This window comes from Rhinolophus ferrumequinum, chromosome 5 (genome assembly GCF_004115265.2).
Source record: "Rhinolophus ferrumequinum isolate MPI-CBG mRhiFer1 chromosome 5, mRhiFer1_v1.p, whole genome shotgun sequence".
NCBI classification, from domain to species: domain Eukaryota; kingdom Metazoa; phylum Chordata; class Mammalia; order Chiroptera; family Rhinolophidae; genus Rhinolophus; species Rhinolophus ferrumequinum.
Window position 1 is genome coordinate 86,607,537 of NC_046288.1, and position 19,449 is coordinate 86,626,985.

Consider the following 19,449-nt stretch of genomic DNA (forward strand, 5'->3'; position numbering starts at 1 on the left):
ATGAACGTCTGAGAAAAAACAAGATTCGTCTCTCCCCATCAGACATGTATATGAGCCCCAAGGCCCAGCCATGACACCATCACACATTGCACCCTCCTGTTGGGACGCGTGCACAAGGGCCACCACTGCCATGGCAGCACTGCCAGAAACACACAGTCTCATTGCACACAAACCTAATGAAAATCACCCTAAAACCTAAATGGCTCAATAGAAATGTAAAGGTCATGCAAAACAGGAACTGACCCCATGAAAGGAAATTAGAGAAATCACACGTGATCCTGTATCAGGAGAAACCACACTAAGTTTTTTCTTGCCCAAGGATGTTAACTGGAGAAGAGCAAGGTCTATAACTAGACAACGATACTGTATCGTGGTAACTTCTCGCTTTCCATAACTGTACTGTTTTGTAAGGAGTTCCCTATTTTTGAGGAAATACACACCGAAGTGTTCCAGGGTAGAGGGGCATCACGTCTGAAAGTACTCTCGTTTGGGTCAGAAAAACAGCAGAGGGAGAGAGAATGAGAAAGCAAATGTGGCAGCAAGCCAACTGGGGGAATGTGTGTGACACGAATTCTTTGGACGCTCTGGCAGTTTTGGGAAATCTAAAAGTATTTCAAAATAACAAAATCTAGTAACGACTTACTGTCCCTCCTTGTTGGGGAAAGGCCCCAAAGCAGCAAGCGGGGACAGGTTGGATCTACAGGAGGGACAGCCTGAGGGGACATCAGCCTGGCTTTCTCATCTCTCTACGTGGACACACAGACGCACGGGCAGCGGCCACACAGACCCCCACCCCAGCCCCGCTCCGCATTTACCAATCGAGCTGTTGACTCTGTCTCCCTTCTTCTTCTTGTTTTTCTTGCTCTTGCCCCTGGGCTGCGGGGAATCAGCCAGCAGCAGCTTGGTGCCGGGCGTGAGATCGCTGGGAGAGGCGGGCTCCACGGGGCCGGGGGGCCACTTGTCCTCCTTGACGTGGTTCAGCTTCCTGCTGCTGTTGTTACTGCTGGCTTTCCTCTCTTCTCGCTTCTGCTCAGCCAGGGAAGGGAGCTCCAGCAGTTTGGCCTTGGCCTCAGTCTGGGGCCGGGGTCTGGGCTGGCCCTCGGAGGCTCTGGGGGGCTCCGCGGGCTTCCTCCCCGGCTCGCTGCTGGACTTCGCAGCCTGTTTCAGCTTCTGCCTGCCCGGGCCCTCTTTGTGCTGGTGCATGATGTCCAGGAGAAAAGACAGCGGCTCCTGCGGCTTCCCACTGACGTCCCTGGTGTCCCCGGGGTCTGCTGCGTCCCCGTCAGCCCCCGGCCCCGGCCTGGGCTCCGTGTGGTCGGCGTGTCTGGAAGGGGAGTGAGATGAGGTTTCCGGTTCTGCAGTTTGCTCTAGGGAGCCATTATGGATGTTCCCAGAGTCAGGCACAGACTCTGCTGCTTCCTGGAAGTTTCCAGCGAGCATGTCCAACTTGGGGCAGTCTTTGCTGGGCCTCTCCTTCTTCTTCTTTTTCACCGCTCGGAGCTTCTGAAGCTCCTGAAGCCGCTGAAGCTCCTCCTTGAGCTGCTGCTGCTCCCCCTCCCGCCGCCTCTGCTCCTCCCGCAGGTGCAGATGCTCCCGGGCCCGGGCCTCCGCTTCCAGGCGAGCCTTCTCCTCCAGCTGCCGAGGGGAAGAAAGGCATTGAAGACAGCAGTGAGTGTTGGAAAAACTAAGACACACAAAAAAATGAGACAGTTTAAAAAAAACGAATCATGTAATAAGAACATAAACTCTGAAAGGCGCTATCAGAGGCCAAAGCTGTTATTAAAACACACCTACCAGTTACTTTACACTTGCCCTGCTTGGGGGCATCGTCAGTAAACGCCTTACAGCCCCGGCCTAGAGCTACGCACAGAACACAGGGTGGAGGCGGCGGCTGTGCTCTGCCGCGTGCGGGTGACGCGTGGGTGGCATGCCGACGGGCGGGACAGGCTGCACACGTTGCACACGTGCTGCCAGGATGCTCGGTAAGCACACCTTCCCAGGTGCAGGCTGGTGCGTTTACGAGTGTCAACAGGACATGCAAGAAATGTGTACTAAAAACTGGGAATTACCCTAGCAGATAAGGAAAATTCCCAATCCATTTTCACTAGTGTGACAGAGCAGGTAACTTTCTAAAACTGTATTACATGTCAAACAGACGAGGGTTATTTCTGCTGCCTAACGTGATAGGAAATGCATCTTCATCCAAGTGAAGATCTTGTTTTTATTAGTGGTACATATTCCAGGAGGATAAATGGAAATGATTCCTTCTGTTTAGAAAACAAGTGGAAGCTCTAGGGTAGGAGCTTGCTCCTCCCGTCACTCAAGTTCCAGCCAGGCTGTGCTTGTAAGCAGCTTTGGCAAACACATTTTGCATGGGAAAATTTAAAGTCCTTCCAAGTAAATTACTTTTCACAATATTCCAGTGGGAGTTAAAGAGGCAACTTACCTTTCTAAAAAATGTAAATATGAAACATATGTTAAAAATCGAATGGCAGTTTTTTCAAAAGTCAATTTGACAACTCAAGTGAACATTACTTGAAGCCTTGCTCCATCTGTGGCAGAGAAGCCTCCCTTGGAGGCGGCCCCGACAGGCAGCTCCGCACAGAACCCCGGCTGCCCCTGCGGGCACAGGTCTGCGGGTGAGCCTGCCACTGGGCAGACACCACAGTGAACCCAAACCCGTGTGTGCCACCTTCAACAAGCAGCCAGCCAGTGCGAGGCAAAGCAGGTCTGGGGGTGGCTCTATGAAACGGGTGCTACGTAAAGAGCACACGGGGTGCAAGTGGGTGTGAGGACGACCTAGCACGAGTCTGAAGGACTCAGCATGAAGTCTGGATCCAGCCCGCCTGCAAGGACAGAGGACAGGAGTCCAGCGTGGGGAGCACCCCTGGAAAGCACTAGAATGAATCCAGAGGGTTCTACTGGTTCCCCTGGGGTATCTCCAGGGCCTTGGATCACCCTGGGACCCCCGACGCTGTAACACTTCTGGGTGGAGAACATACCCTGTGCTTCCTACTCCTGAGGGGCTCCACAAACCCACATCTTCTGCAGGGCAGAACAGGCCACCTCCCAAAGGCCCTAATTCAGCCTGATGCTCTATTTCAGGACTGAGGTACCAGCAGGGCTGCTGACGGTAAAGCCGCTTAGCAGGACAATCACAACTCTCTTAGAATCATACTGCTGAACGTGTGGCCCCAACGTGGCCCACCGTGGGAATCCTCCTCCTCTCAGGCCTCTGCCTGATGTTGCAGGGCCCTCACCTCTTCCCTGGGCATCCTGTCCTACTGTGAGACCCTTGCAACCTTTCCAAATTCCCGTGAGCCCGGGCCTGCTTGCTGAGGTCTGGCTTCTGGAGCCTGACACGCTGAAGTGGCTCCAAGCAGGAAGGTGTCTGGACCTGCAGTACAGGGGCTCTGTGGGAAACCCTCCAGGAGGACGGGGAAGGGAAGAGGGCGGGGGGCAGGTTACAGAGCAGGTGCTGTTTCCACCATGTTCAGTGTTAACAGGAAGTAAAGAACACAATTTCTCAGTTACTAGCATAGTGTCTGCATGTTGTGTGTACTCGATGGACTGGAGGTCAAATCCCGTCATAAGCCCCCCCCCCCCCAGGCGAAGCTGCCTCGTCTTGGCAGGTATCTGCTTCTGTGACATCCCACGCCCTGTGGTGAGGCGGGGACTGCTCAGGGCGGCCCATACAGCTGTCATCTCCCTCTTCCACCCTTGACATCTGCCGGCCTTCTTGTGGAACGGGCCTGGTGCTCCTGTGCCTGTGGGGTAGACGAGGAGCCCGGGCCACCGCTCAAACCTGTCAGTGGATGCCACTGTGCCAAGTCACACCTTCAGCCACAGTCTCCAAAAGCTCACTGTCGCCCTCCATTTCCTTGTCACCCAAGGGTGACTTCCTCTGCGTCCCTGGGACAGAGGGTCTGCTGCCCCCGTGAGAGCCTGAGACTTGTTTCCGATCCATTATCAAGGCCAGGACACGGAAGGGGAAGCCGTGTGCTGCAAGCCCAACTTGAGGCTTTTAAGCAGCTTCAGTTCAGGCCCCCAGAGACAGTCAGGGGCTGCTGACACAATGTCATAGGAGACCCAGTCCAAGACCCCGAGTCCCTGCACTGGGCCCCGCAGACGCCACGTTACCTTTCTCTGCTTATGCCTCGCCCTCTTGGCTGCGCGTGAGCTGCTCACTGGTTTGGTCTCTGAGCTGTTGATGAACTGCAGGAGGTCTTCCACCCTTCGGTGGTCCACCACACTCTCCCTCTCCAAGAGCTGATCTGTTTTCTTCGGCTGCTCTTCCTTCCTCTTGGTCAGTCGTAAACGAAGCTTTTCCCTCATTTCTGCGTAATTTCTACTTGTTGGTGCAGCTGGAGGCTAAGACAATTTAATGGCACATAACTAAATTAAGCCTCGAGTCTTAATGATTTTGAACATAACAAACTGCAGACCAAATCTCTAAAAATGAATTTCTTCTTATTACTCAAGTAATACCTGCTCACCAGGAAATAAGGAAATAAGAGAAAAAATGGCAGGAAAAAGGAAATTTATACATTCATGAGAAATCTGGTAAAGAATATACAACTATGCATAAAAATGAGTATTTTTAAATGGAAAAAGAAGTAACTTCACATACTGATTAATCTACTTTCTATGTAATACAGTTCTCTTTCCATGCCAGTGAATGTGTTTAAGGTATCTTTTTATCCATTTGTAGGTTTCCTTTACAGTGCTGAAAAGAAAAAACATTGCCCTCAATCCCACTGCTAAAATTTCTTACAAAGTACTAAAAACGTGTGCACTGTTTAGGAAATGCAGACAGAACTGAAGTAGAAAAAGAACAACTCCCAGCCCCCAGCTTTCCTCCCGACCCCCAGGCACCATGACTGCTGTTTGCTGGTACAGATGAAAGACTGTTCTGGAAAGTGTGTGAGCATATCAACATCCCTTGTACCCAAACGAGGGGGCCAACCACACATGGCGGCGTCCCCGCCGCGGACTGTCTGGACTCAGCCAACGCCCACAGCTGGTACTCAGCAGGCCCCCATCCCACCAGCTATTTCAAAAGTCATAAACATATGCAAAAACACCGTGAGGAAATCTTTACAGCTAAATCTTTGGGCAAATCTTTCTCGTCATCTTTCGGACAAGGCCGACCGGGAAGTGGAAGCGCGGGGTTTCGGGCCACATCTGGATTTGAACTGCGCTGGAAATGAAGTTTTACCCACGACATAAGCACACCCGGATTCAACCTGGCACACGGGTCTCCCTAGGAGCTCGCACACCGCAGCTGCCATGGAGACGTGCACCTGACACGCCCCCATCAGCAGAGGCCTGGCCCTCCCCCACCCCGCCCCCTGCGGGCACTTACCCCGCCATGGCCGAAGAATTCACAGTAGCAGCAGTCACAGTACTTGCCCTCCTTCTGGTTAGTGGAGGTGGACGTGCTGGAGCTGTGCTCCGAGCAGCTGTCCTCGTCGGCACTCTCGTCCCCGTCGTCCTGCTGCGGGTCGTACACGCCGTTCTCGCAGCGGTGCCCTTCGCAGTCGGGGTCACTGCCAAAATGCACAGGCCCATTAACAAGCAGCTCGCCCCCCCACCCCAGAGTGGGCACCGGCACTGCGCAGGTGAGGCTCTGGCGTGCCCTGCCCTGTCACAGACCAGAGCAGCGTGCAGTGGGCAGCACGGCCCGCATGCGCGCCGGTCACAGGAACAGGGGGTAGATACCGGGCAAGGAGGTACACGCAGGCACGGGCAGGCGGGCACAGTCGCTGCACTGTCCCCTGAGGGGGGTGGGGTGGGATGGCTCCAGACAGGCCAGTTTGAAGGTTAACAAAAGCTGTCTTTTAGAAAGACCCGTCCACGTGTTTGTCGTATTGTACTTCACGTAATGCACAGTGATTATAACTTACAAGACACCCAGGCCCACCCCGACGTTGCCAGTGGTTAGGTGGTGGTCTGCACACCCACCCAAAGGGGACCCAGGCTCTGAAGAACTACAGGCCAAGCAAGACTGGAGCCCATCGCCTCGGCCTACGGCCTCTGCTGGGCACATTCCTGCCCACTGCCCGTCACTGGGCTGGTCAGCTGCACGGTGCCAGGGCACAGAGCTCCTATAGCCATAGTACGGCACCCCATTTCCATAGTGCTCCAGCCCTCTCCACCAGGACCCGGGCTCACCTGCAGACGCTGGGAGGTGCACTAATGGAGCCGTCTGTGGCGGGGGGCGGGGGGCCCGCCGAAGTAGGACAGAAGCTCTTGCGTGGTTCCACAAAGCTGGGAGACGTGGCTGCAGTTTTGGGGAAGGCTGGGGCTGCGAGACTGGCAAGGTGAGGCGTGGGGCCTGGTGACAGGGCGGCAGGAGCGAGGGCGGGAAGTGGCGCCAAGCCCGTGGGGCTGTTCCTCGGGGCGGCAGGTACGGCGTGCCTGTGATCCTCCTTGTTGACGCCGTGGAAGACCTCACCTGCATTGGGAAACGACAGCCATGCCAACAGCTGCAGTCGGACGGACATTCATGCTGCTCTTACTTAAGACATTGTACCCATTTTTGTCTGAAACATGTTCACATCCATAGAAAACGTGAAGGACCAGTACACAGAGTGCCATTAGCCTCCCCTGGAGTCATCACTCTGGAACGTTCTGTCATGTACTTCCCTGGACACACGCGCATTCCGGAGGCTGCTCCATCCCTGCCTGCTTCGGTGTGACTCCTGAGAGCACGCACCCCGCAGCCCAGCACCGTGGGCACAGGTGCTTACACCGCCTGACACTCTCCTCTACGCGCATCCTTATTCCGCATTTGGTTTCCCCATGTGGTGCTGTAGCTTCTCCACCAACTCAGCCTCTTTTAAACTCTGTTCCCTTTCACGACAGTGACGCCTTTGGAGTCCGAGCCAGCTGCCCACCGGTCTGGACTTAGGACATTTAGTTGCCCCGTCTTAGGCACGAGCCCTGCTGAGGTCACGCTGCATCCTTGTCGTCTGAGTGTCCGTTTGTCCGTGGTGGTGAGGTTACGTCTGGTCTGATTCCCCCAGCGACAGGCACCTGTCCTCCTCACCTGTGGGTGCTGCTCCAAACACGGGGGACACTGCGCTTCCCCAAACCGATGTGCAGTGCCCCCAACGCCCATGGCCGGCACTTACCTGGACCTGCTGGCAGCACAGCGGCAGTGATCTGCTGTCAGGAGGGCCCTCACCTACTCCCATCGGGAGCAGCCAGAGGGTCCCTGAGTCTGGCTATGTGCTACAAGCCATTCCCTTATTCTCTGGGGTGTGCCAAGTGTCCTGACTCTGGCAGGTGGGGCCTCTTTGGGCCAGCCCCCATGTGTCCCACTGACAGCTGCCACTTGCCTCTGATGGCTCTTCCTTGCTGTCAGGACCCTTCTCGCTGTGCTCAGATCAGACAGTGACCATGACACCCCTGCACACCAGCGATGTGAGTGGCAGCAGGACCGCCTGTGCTCTGGGCAGCGCCCCACAGGCTGGCTATCCCAAGGCTTCAGCTTTTGCGTGAGCACCAACCCCACTGGCGCTCAGGCCAGGAGGTGCAGAGAGGCAGGCGGGCCCCCGTGTGGCCAGGCCCCAGAGCAGGAGGACAGGTGATGGCCTGGCACGAGCACTGCTAACCCCACTTGCAGCCCTGGGCGCGGCGACCCGCGACCCCCGGGCCCCACCAGCCAGCTGCGGGCCTTACCTACGGAAGGAGGCCTCTTGGACGCCACTTTGAACTGGCTGTTGCTCGACTGCACCGTGGTGGCTGTGCAGGACACAGAGGAGGTGGCTGACGAGGTGGCCATCACAACTTTGTTTGCTTCCATGAAAGCATCTTGGAAGTTGTACAAGCATTTCTTTTTTGCAGCATTTTTTTTCTCTTTACAATCCGAAACTGCAGGTGTTTCACTGCTAGCTGGAGGTGGAAGGGCTTCGGGTCTTGTTTCTGAGAGTGTTGGCCCTAGTATGTCACTCCCTTCAGAGAAAAATAGGAAAGTTAAGGCTTCTAAAAGGCGTAATATTAAGCCAAAACTTAAAAGATATCTGATTAAACTCCTGCTAGTGGGGCTGCTACTGAAGTTAGGAGTCCACTGGGATGATGCTAGACAACTCGTTTTCATCTAAGAAAAACAATTCTGAGCACCTACTATGTGCCAATTCCTGTGCTAGGTGCATCCCCAAAGTTATTGTATTTAATGTCTTAAAGTTACTTTCTGAGCATGGTACTATAATTCCCATCCTCAAGATGAAGAAACTGAGGCTCAGAGAAGCTAAGCAACTTGCCCAAGGTCACACAGCTAGAAACCCTTTCCAGGCACAGACCAGATGTTAAGTCTAGCTTGCTGTTCTGAGCACATGCAGGGGCTGGGTGTGGGGCCACCAGGGGCTCTAACCGTTCACATGACGACAGAGATGAGGCATAGGTACCAGCCCCTCTTCAGGTGCCCCGCTACTGAGGTAACAGCTGTGCCTGGCAGCGGAGGCAGCTGGCAGGAAGGAGCTTGTCAGAGGGGACAGGTCCCGTGTAGGGTCAATACAGAAATAGAGGAAAGGAAGGTAAGTCACAACATTCAAGTCGACTGTGGCATTGTCGCACCGCCCGTGTACTGGGGTGAGGTCTGGTTGTCACCACTGCTCGAGAAACAAAGGCTGAACACCGAACCCTGGGGACAAGATGCTCAGCAGCGTGGGGGCAGCAGAGACCCCAGCGTTAGCAAGGCCCATTACGGCTGCTGCGGGGACGTGGTGTGACAGAGGCAGAAGGACGGAGCAGCATGACAGGGCCCGAGGGGCTGCCTGCTGGGCACAGCGGCACGAGGCCCAACCACTTGGGGGCTTCCAAGGGAGACTACAGCGACAGAGGCAATCCACTCAGCTCGGGTCATTGAAAACTTGAAGAAAGTTTTAACAAGTTCCTTACCAGAAATTGTATCTGGCAAGAAAGTGCCAGGACTCCAGCTCTTATCATTCATCACTTCTGATCCCCAAAGACTTATAAATTTAGAACTATTCCACTCTGGAGTAGTCCCAAAACAGCTCGGATAAATATGGTCTTGAAGAGATGCATTGAATACCTGATGCTTATTTGTGTGATTCTGAACAGGTGCTGGCGGTAAAGCCTACAAAACAAAAGTTCTAATCACATATCAAAATTAATATTCTGCTTACCTAACGGTTAAGCTATAGACAGACAAGTCATTACTGGAAAGCGTGTGGGGTACGCTCGCCGTGAGAGGTGCCCCTGCTTGAGCTCGGCTCCCAGAGCGCTTCCCGGATTGTGACAGACTGCACACCACAGGTCACACTTGAACCAGACAAAGACTTTGAAAGCAATGGATGCCTTAAGGAAAATATCAAACCTTAGACAGCTCAGTAACGTCTAACATTCCTCCCTGGTCACATTTTAAACGTGGTTCATTTGCATCAGATCTGTTCCTATGGCTTGTTCTCATCTGACATTTTAATGACCACTGCTAAAAGTCAACTTTGGAATCACTGATTAAAAACAGCAAAACTCGTACACTGTTTCCTCACACTTGGGCAGAGAGCAGTGGAATCTGAAGAACTGTGCGTTTTATGCTGCGCTCGGAAGCCCCTGGGCACACCCTTGTCTAAGGTTAGGGGGCACAGGGGGGGTGGGGTGCTGGGCGTCCTCGGGCCCCCGCCCCTCAGCCCACACCTCACAGCCTGACCACCACCCACACTCACACCTGGCCCCTTCCCAGGCCTCTTCCTCGGCAGCCAGAGTGAGCCGTTTTGAGTGTAAGAGCACTCACTCACTCCCCTGCTGAAGAGTTGCCGCTGGCTTCCCACCGTTCTTCAGCGTAAACGTGGCCGGCCCAGCCTGTCCTTCCAGCTCATCAAGCCTCTGGACACACTGAATGGCCTTCCTCTGGGCCTCACACTCCAAGCTCCTTCTTGACCCTGATTTTTGCTCATGCCATGTCCATGTTCTAGAACGTCCGAACCTCACTGACTGACATTCAGCCTTCAGGCCTCAGCCTACATGTCGCTTCCTCACCACCCGACACCCGACACCAAGGCACTGCACTCCATGACGTTTGCTCTTAGCACTTAGCGCAGCTACAAGACTTCCTGTGACCTGTCAGTCAGCGCTGCCGTCCCCTGGCTTTCGTGAGCCTCACATGGCCACGGCCCACGTGGACCCTGTCCTGCCGCCCAGCACTTTGCTGATGCCAGGCACACAGCTTTCCCTCGGCAGGCCTGTGCCCAGGGACTGGCCCACCTGAAGAAGATACAGGTCTGGAATTGGTAAACCCACCGTCTGAGACACAGAAAAAGCAGGGAGCACTGTAAGCTCGGGTGGGAGGGTTTTGGGAGCACCCCGAGAGCCAGCGAAGGCTTGGTAGAACCCTGAGGACCTGGCTGGGGCAGAGGCCTGAGGGAAAGGGGCCAGGGCACAGGGACGGGCCGTGCCCCTGGATCGTTGTGCCACAGCGTGACAGGCTACAGGGGCCAACGGAGACACAACTTCGCATGGCATGTCCTGAAGGGGTGAGGGAGCCACAGAGGGTTGTAAGCAGCAGAGTGGGCTCCTCCGGGCGGTTTAGTGTACCAGAAATAGCAGTGTGTGGCGTGTGGTGGACGACGCAGAGGGGCAAGGATGACAACGACAGCAGTTAGGGCAAGAAACGATGAAGCGATGGCCGCAGAGGTGGACAGCAAACAGGGATCTGGAGCCCTGAGGACGAGAGCTGTGATGGGCGGCGGTCAGGAACTACCATCTGTGGCTCTGCTCCTGGGAGGCGGGCAGTGCCAGCGCCCGTGTGAACTCTAGTCCCGTTCTCAGCCTCGCGCTGCACTGTCTGAGGGGTGCAGACGTCAGCTCTCCCTTTTACTAGCTGTGTGACCTCAGGCAGATTACGCAAGCTTTCTGTGCTGAAGTTTTCGCCTCTGTAATTTGGAAACACCTACCTCCGGGGGTTGTGGCAAGAATAAGTCAGGCAGCGCATGTCAAGTGCTCAGCACACTGCCTGGCCCCAAGGAAGCACTCGTGAGCGCCGAGGTGGGGCAGTGTCACTTAGGGGGCCTGCGTCCCTGGACACAAACCCCGCCCAGGGCTGCAGGCTTTGGTGCCCGCCCACAGTGCAGACAGGACATGAGGGTAACTCCTTTCGGGTAGCTTAGCCCATCTGCTGACCTTGACTGGACTCAGGGAGGCAAAGATGGAGGGTAAGGTCGGCGCCAACACTCAGGAGTTAAAAGTGGGCAGAAAGAGGCCTGGGATTACCACCCAGGATCAAAGCTGGAGCCGGAGCCAGCTGTTCTGCCAGGGAAACCCCAAGGGGCAAAAAGTGAGGAGAACAAGGAAATCATATTTCAACACAAAGTAGTGACACAGTAAGAGGTGCTTTGCTAAGAAGGAATTGATGTAAAGTAATTAAATGGAAATTTCTTATCTCCAAGACCTCTGCGAAGGGGCAGAACACCTGACAGGTGGAAGCAGGGGCTTTCTCGCACTCACCGCGTCGGCTGTAAGAGGCAGCTCTCCTCACCAGCCCAACTGGTCACTCCGCAGCAGAAGCACAGTCGGGGCTCTGAAGCTACCCAAGCACTTCCTGAGCCCCTCCTCAGACATGGCCTCACACCGCGCCTGCACCTCGAGAAAGCGCACCGCGCCGCCAGCCTGCACACACCGCCCGTGTGTCAGAGAGCTCGTGTTCATCCTTCAAGACCCTACCCCAGCATCGCCTCCTCTGCAAACCACCCGCAGCTCAAACGGTAAGCGTTCCCCTCTCAGTGGTATTTTCCACTTTGCATCTACAATTTCTATTAAGGTACGTCACAGTATTTTGATTTTTTAATTTGATTATGTTTTTGTCTTCTTTTTAGACTATGAGATTCCTGAAAACAGGGACCAGGAATAACTGGTTTTTATTTTCCTAGCATGTAGCACAGGGCCTGGCACATAATGGGTGTTCAGTAAATGTTGGACAGACTTTAGCTTAGAGGACTCAAGGAACACAACACAAGCCTGTAATACGGGAAACGTAAGTTAACGATTCTATACATTCGATCCACATACTTCTTCAGAAGCCAGTCTACTCAACACAGGAGACCCAGGTGCAGACACAGGGAGCGGGGTCCGTAACAAACAAACTGTACCCATATGAATGCTTTCACACAAAACGCCTACTAACCTCAACAGCTGGGGTTTCCTTCAGAAAAAAAAAAGGCATGTCAACTGGGTCATTTGGGGCTCTGCCTCTAAGTACACCAGTGATGCAAGCATGAATGAAACAAGTCTCTTGCCGTGGGGACAATGCTCATACTTAGAACACTGATTTCACTCTCTCTGTAAATCCACACTACTTCGATTAACTCAAGTTTTCAATTGTTCTCCACTTTGAGACAAAAGTGATTCACAGGAAAGCAAAACTTTTGCTTTAAATGAAAGCTCTGACACGCACGCACGTACGCACACGACCAGATGCCCTCACTGAGCATGCTCTTAAGAGTTCACACAGGAGCCGAAGACCCAGCCTGTCTGGCAACCACCACGTCGGTCCCAGAACTGCCAGCGCAGGTGCAGAAGATGGCAAACTGGAGAGCCAGGGGCGAGCCACTGCCGCACGCGTGACAGAGACCGTCAACACTGAGTTTTCAAACAGAAGGGATTCCCCTCACACCCCCGGGGACAACACAGTTAAGATGACGACTAGTCTGTTTCTTCTTACTAAGGTTCTTCAGTATTCCTGCCAGAAACGGTGCAGAGGCACACGCACCAGCTGTGTTTTGGTCTTGCTATTTCTCAGGCCAGGAGGACTGAACACGACCTCTGAAACAAAATACAGACCAAAGATCACAATACGACCCGCGGCGTGCAACCCACTGATGTCCCTGTCTCCATACAGCTTTCTCCTCCCTCAAATTCCAACCGGTACCAAACTCCAACGTACACGTGGGTCATGCTCAACTTTATGAAACACGTCTGCAGTGGTTGTGCTTCAGGGACCCAGTGAGGGAGGTGACAGATGCATGCAGCCCAGAGCCACGTGGGAGCTACTTTACCAAGCTGCACTTGATCCATGGAACTCACTGAGGCGGCCTGTCACCACTTTTGAATATTCCTCAAGCTCCCAGTGAAGATTTTAAGACCTCTCTCTACCTTCATTACTAGACCCTTGCCCAGCATGGTGACTGTTTCATAACACGTTTTCCAGATGGAAAAAGACACAAGATTGAAAGTTGGAAGCCTCAGGTACCAGGCCCAAGTCATGACCTCCTGCTCCTAGGCCACGTGAGATGAAGGCTGACCCTACACTGCGAGCAAGCCCCAGCAGCTCACCTCTGCTCTTCTCTGTAAGGTCATGTGTTCTTCCTCTGCTTGGGGGCTTTGTCCACTAAGAGGGGACTCTTCACTCTAGATCCCAGATAAATGGCACCAAATACCTTCGTAAGAAACTGCTGCGCCACAGAGAAAGCAAGGAAAACCTTTTACAAAGAGGTGATAAGAACACGGTGAGAAAAACAGGGCCCGGTGGAGGTGCGGGGAAGGGATGGCGGGGAAGGGATGGCGGGGAAGGGATGGCGGGGAAGGGATGGCGGGGAAGGGATGGCTGCTCTGAGGGTGCACACACCAAGGTGACAGTCCTGGCGGATGGACCTGTGGTCCCACCAGAGACAGGAGAGCTGGAGACTTTCAAGAGGAGCTGAAGGACCCCAGGTGGGTCAGCACCTGGAAACAGGTGCCCTGAACCAGCAAACGGAAACCCCTCTTAAGGAAGCATCCCCTATTTAGGACCTTGGGGTTCTCACAGAGTAAGTTGAACAAAACATGACCTCATAATAAAAAATTACTATACACATAAGGAAACAACACATCAGCAGAAACACAGATTTAGATCCACAAGGTTTGTCTCAAACACAGAATAACTGTGTAAAATGCTTAAAGAAAGGAAAGGTGAAAGAAAAAGTGATCAAGGAACAAGATAAAAAGTTGTTAATATATTTGAAAAATAACTAAACTAGAGCTTTGAACTAAGAATTACAGTTGCAATTAAAAACTCAAACTTAAGTGGCAGATTAGACACAGTAACAGAATCACTTAACTGGAAGACTGATCCAAAAGAGTTCCCAGGACAGACTGAGAAACAAGAGAAATATGAAAGACAGCTTCAGGTATGAAGAACAGAATGAGAAGGACTAACAATCAGAGGTTCAGAGAGATACAACAGAATGGCAGAGCGGAAATGCGAAGATAAAATGGCTGAAAATGATCAGACAGGAAATTTAAAATGATTACCACGCTAATGGTTCTAATGGAAAAAATATGTAATATGCAACAACAAATGAGTAACGTGAAGAGAAATGGAAACTCTAAGAAATAAAAAAGAAATGCTAGAAAACAAAAACTGTTAAGAGAAATGAAGAATGCTTTTGATGAGCTAATGAGTAGACTGGACACAGCCAAGGAAAGAATCAGTGAGCTTCAAGATATGTCAACAGAAACTTCTCAAACTGAAATGCAAAAAGAAATAAGAATTAAAAAACAAAAACAAAACAAAACAAAAAAACCCCACCACCACCACCAAAAAAACAGAACAAAGTATCCAAGAACTGTGGGATGATTTGAAAAGATGCAACATATGGTAATTGGAGCACGAGAAGGAGAAGAAAGAGAACAGATGGAAGAAATATTTAAAGTCATAATGCTCAGAACTTTCTAAAATCATTGTCAGAAACCAAACCATAGATCCAGGAAGCTCAGGGAAAACCAAATAGAAAAAATACCCCCAAATCTACACGTAGGCATATTATATTCAAACTGCACAAAATCAAAGACAAAAAGAAAATCTTGAAAGCAGCCTGGGGGCGGGGGGCAGGAAAGAATTCCTGTACCTACAAAACAAGGAAAAAATTACAGACGGCACCTCATCAGAAACCATAAAGCATGAAAAGAATGGAATCAAATATGTTTAAAGTGTTGAAAGAAAAAAAAAACACCACCAACCTAGAATTCTGTATCCAGCGAAATTATCCTTCAAAAGTAAAGGAGAAATAAAGACTTCCTCAGACAAACAAAAACTGAGGGAACTCATCGCCAGCAGACCTGCCCTGCAAGAAATGTTAAAAGATTTTCTTCAGGCAGAAATAAAATAATATAGGTCAGAAACTTGGATGTACATAAAGAAAGGGAGAGCAATGGAGGAAGAATAAATAAAATCCCTTATTTTTCTTATTAATTGACCTAAGAGATAACTTTGTTTAAAGTAATAATAGTAACTGTACTGGGTGATTGATACATGGATAAATGAGAATAATGACAGCAGGTTGAAAGGGAAGGGAGGGAGGGATTGGGACTAATCTGTTAAAAGGTATCTGCACTACACATGAAGCAGAATAGCGTTATCTGAAGGGGGCTTATTTAGGTTAGCTAAAATACTGTATATATTCTAATACAACTTAAAATTTTAACAAGTAAGTATAATTGATATACTAAGAGATTAAATGGAATCATAAAATTCTCAATTAAAAGTGGAAAAGGCAGAAAAAGAAGTCTCTGGTAACAAATATTAGGCTGGTGCAAAAGCAATTGCTGTTTAAAAGGTTAAAAACAATTGCAAAAACTGCAATTACTTTTGTACCAACCTAATAGAAAAGTTACAAACATAGTTGCTATTAATGCAAACACATAAAAAAGAAAATCACTTTAAATGTGAATGGTCTAAATATACCAACCACAGGGATTATCACAGTACATCATAAACGAGACCCGTGTGTGTGCATGTGCCTGTCTATGAGAAACCTACAGTAAGTACAGACTCCTTTAAGTTAAAAGTAAAGAAATGGAGAAATACCATACTAACACTAATCCTAAACTGGAGTAGCTGTATTAACTTCAGACACATCGGACTTCAGAGCAAGGAATATCAGGCATAAAGAAGGGCATTACACAATGATAAAAGGGTCAACTCTCCAAGAACATGGAACACTGCTAAATACATAAGCATGGAACTACAGGAGGGAAACTGATAGAGCTGCAAGGAGAAACAGAAGAGCCCACTGTTATGGCTGGAGACTCAGAAGTCCTCGGTCAGAGTGGACAGGTCCGGCAGATGGAAAATCAGGAAGGACATGGTTGAACTCAAACAACAACCAACTGGATAGAATGGACATTAAAGACCACTTCCTCCAGGAACAGCAGAACACACGTTCTTCTCAAGCTCACGTGGCACATTCACCATGACAGACGACACTCTGGGCCGTTAAGCACACTTTCACAAATTCCAAAGAACAGAAGTCATAGAGTGTCTGCTCTCAGACATAGTGAAATTAAAGTAGGAATCAATTAACACAAAGATAGCAGAAATCCCCCGATATTTGGAAATTCCCTGTCACAGTTTTGATTTCTTCTCTAGTATTTCATTACTGTACTTGCCTCCTGCAACTACTTTTAACTTTCAAATAACTTGTATCTCATCATATAAATTAAATGTATCATTGGTATAAAGGCACCTGAAAATAGAAATAGTCTTCAAGTTCTTCTAATTTCAAGAAAAACAAAATTTTCATAGTACTCATCCCAAGTATTTCAGGTATTAAATGTTCACCCACAAAGGCCAAAAAATGAATTAAAAGGAGAAGTACAAGTGCAATCACACAAAGCCTTCAAGGCGACAATGGCCACGTCAGCAGAGCAGACACTCCCACAGGCCCTGCGATGCAGCAGCGGGGGAGGTCGGAAGGCCTGAGTGGTCAGGCCGCCGCCCACGGTCAGCCCCTCCCACCTACACTGGGAACAGAGTACTGCCAGACCCTGTTCTCTCCAGGAAACCTGTGCTGCTGTGACCGAAGGCCAGTTAGTGCCATTCTCGGCTCCCTTGAAGGTGCTTCTACTAACTGCTGTGAGCTGTGAACACACCATGCACTTAAGCACAGAGGGATCCACAGTATTCAACCGAGTGAAACTAACTCCAATAACACAAACTCATGTTGCACGACCTGGTGAGTGCCAAGGCAAGCTTGTTTAGAGAAACATACATTTTTACACCAGGTATGAATGAAGTATTTTGCCAAATGCATCTCCTTTTTCCAAATACAAACGGCATCCGGCTAATGTATTTTAAATGAATCAGTAAACAGTCTCACACTGGTTGAAATAAAGCTTAATAACGTGTCTTCTGTATTTGCCTTTCTGCCCATGAATCTTTCACATCTATCTGCTGGATTAAAGTTTACCAGGGAGCAAATAAATAGATTTTAGATACCAATAACACTCCCCCAAAAACATTTTTTTCTCCTTTATTTTTCTATAGACTACCTGAGAAAAGGCCAAAAGTCGGGGGTGGAAGGTGAGCAGGTCAGTTTTTAACTGGAGTGTCCCAACAGCCTTTGGGAAGAACCAATTTCATAACTTTACTTGAAGATTTTTAGGAACTAGTTCTTGAATAGCTTCTACCAGTAAGAAGTATACAGAACTTTCTACACAGGGTGGTTCCCAGGGACTGGAAAACAAACCTCCATTTAGGGAAGAACAGGGAGGGGACAGCTTCCCAAGCTTGTGCAGTCACCCTGAGGGAAGGGGGTCACAGACTGGGCAGACCGTGAAGCCTCCTGGCTTTGAATACTGTAGTAAGTCCTCACCTAACGTTGTCAAGAAGTTCTGTGACTATAAGCAAAACGACGTGTAACAAAATCAGTGTGACCACAGGCTAACTGACATAAACAAGAGTTAGGTTCCTGCGGCACCCCGTCAAAATGGTAAGGAAACAATGTTAAACGCAATGACATTATTCGAAGACCTGAAAACGTTATTTAAAATCCTTCTATTAACGAAGGCAGCGTTAAATGTATAAATTGAGCAATACTCAGTCTAATAAAGCTTAAGCATAAATTTGGGTAGTTACCAAGTACTTCCTGTCCCAGAACATGACAAAATGACTCCATTCGGTTCTAAATCAGCGGGTGGTAAGCTACCGCTTATGCCCTTCCCCAGCATACACACAGCACACCCCACACATCGACTAGACCTGTGCCACCTCACAGGGTATCCCTCAGGGAACAAAACGTGCACGCAGTCTGAAAAAGACCCTTCCGTGCCATGTCCTTCCTCCCTGTCTCTCCCAGTTAAGAATCACTGTTTTAATAAGTCAGTAGAATTTGGGGAAAATTCTACTTTTGATTGATTAGAACTAACCTTGAACCAGAATAACTGATTAAAAAATTAGAATTTATGATAAGAGTTAATTAAGGTAACTTTAAAATAGCTTGAGAGGCAAAACTGTCTAAGGTACAAAAACTGGACCTAACCTAAAACCTCCCAGCAGAGTAAAGTCTAGGCACTAAGTAGAAGCACAGGATTCTCGGAGAAGAGACACGCAGAAATGAGACTTCCTCTGGCTCCCATCCGTTCCTGACAGGCTCGTGGCACCACTGCTTTCTGGCAGGCCTCTCCCGTCCGCCCCCTGGCTCCCTTCCACAACGCGCACATGACGGTTTCCCACAGCACTGCTCTGAGGGTCTCTCCTTCCAGCCTGTGCATTTCTACAGGTCCTTGGTTTTCGTGCTTAGAGCATTGTCCCTGCAGACCCTGTAGAGCCCAGCTGGTGTTAGAGGACCCGTGCTACCCAGCACAGCAGGAGCCAGGCCCCAGAAGCCACGACTGGAAGTAGCCCCAAGTATAACCCATTACACCTACACCGTCTGAAACACTCTTTTCATTATAGTTAATTCTCCAGGAATAAACCAGGACTTTCATGACTGTTTTTAAAGTGCAAAGATTCCAAATTCAAAGAGCTTATTTATGGCAGAGGAACACCTGCAGACCGTCCTATCAGGAGCGGGCGCTGTCCTCTGCAAGCTGCCCATCTCCACAGTTTTGTTTGTCAGGCCCTTTCTACCCCGACTTACCTTACTGTGTGTGAAGGGGGGCGCCGTGTACAAGGTGGGGTGGATGAGCGGGCGAGGCAGGTGTGGCACGGCGTGCAAAGGCACATGTCCGTGGATGTGGGGGTACAGATGCAAAGCGGGGTGTGTGGGCTTCTCTGGGTTCATGAACTGATGTCCAGGAGGAAGGGCTCCAGCTGTCATTGCTGACACTGGCAGTCCAGAAGCTTCTTGCTTACAAACATGACACTCACAAGAGTCTGCAGCTTGTTCAGCCTACAAGAAAAAGAAAGGAACCGCTTACTTAGTGAAATGAAGATTGGTATGAGCGGAACTAACGTTGGTCACCGTCTGTCGAGCATTTCCACAACTCGGCCAGGGCCCTCCTTGTGAGAGGGGCCCCGAGAGACCGGGACCCAGGGACCTAAGAGAGGAGATGTGCGTCATCCCCAGCCGCGCACCTGAGGCAGCAGCCACCACGACCTGCAACCTGTACCTGTCTGAGCAGGGACAGGGAACTGGCAGAGAGGGCAGAGGGACAGAGGGAGCTGGGGCCGAGGACAACAGGCCGCTGAGGTGCTGTGTCCTGCGGGCCTCGCACTGCTCGACGAATGGC

General features: G+C 50.7%; 1 protein-coding gene across 3 annotated transcripts in view; it reads right to left on the minus strand.

Moving 5' to 3' along the window:
- FAM193A (family with sequence similarity 193 member A) overlaps window positions 1–19,449 on the minus strand; it is a 111,137-nt gene that overhangs the window by 15,483 nt on the left and 76,205 nt on the right. For all 3 annotated transcript variants that reach the window (XM_033105900.1, XM_033105902.1, XM_033105901.1), the window contains 7 exons: window positions 18,858–19,109; window positions 8,905–9,103; window positions 7,687–7,959; window positions 6,175–6,457; window positions 5,366–5,549; window positions 4,141–4,371; window positions 816–1,635 (listed from right to left, as the gene is read on the minus strand). In XM_033105900.1, coding sequence (XP_032961791.1) covers window positions 816–1,635; window positions 4,141–4,371; window positions 5,366–5,549; window positions 6,175–6,457; window positions 7,687–7,959; window positions 8,905–9,103; window positions 18,858–19,109 — 2,242 coding nt within the window. The remainder of the gene's footprint in view (window positions 1–815; window positions 1,636–4,140; window positions 4,372–5,365; window positions 5,550–6,174; window positions 6,458–7,686; window positions 7,960–8,904; window positions 9,104–18,857; window positions 19,110–19,449) is intronic.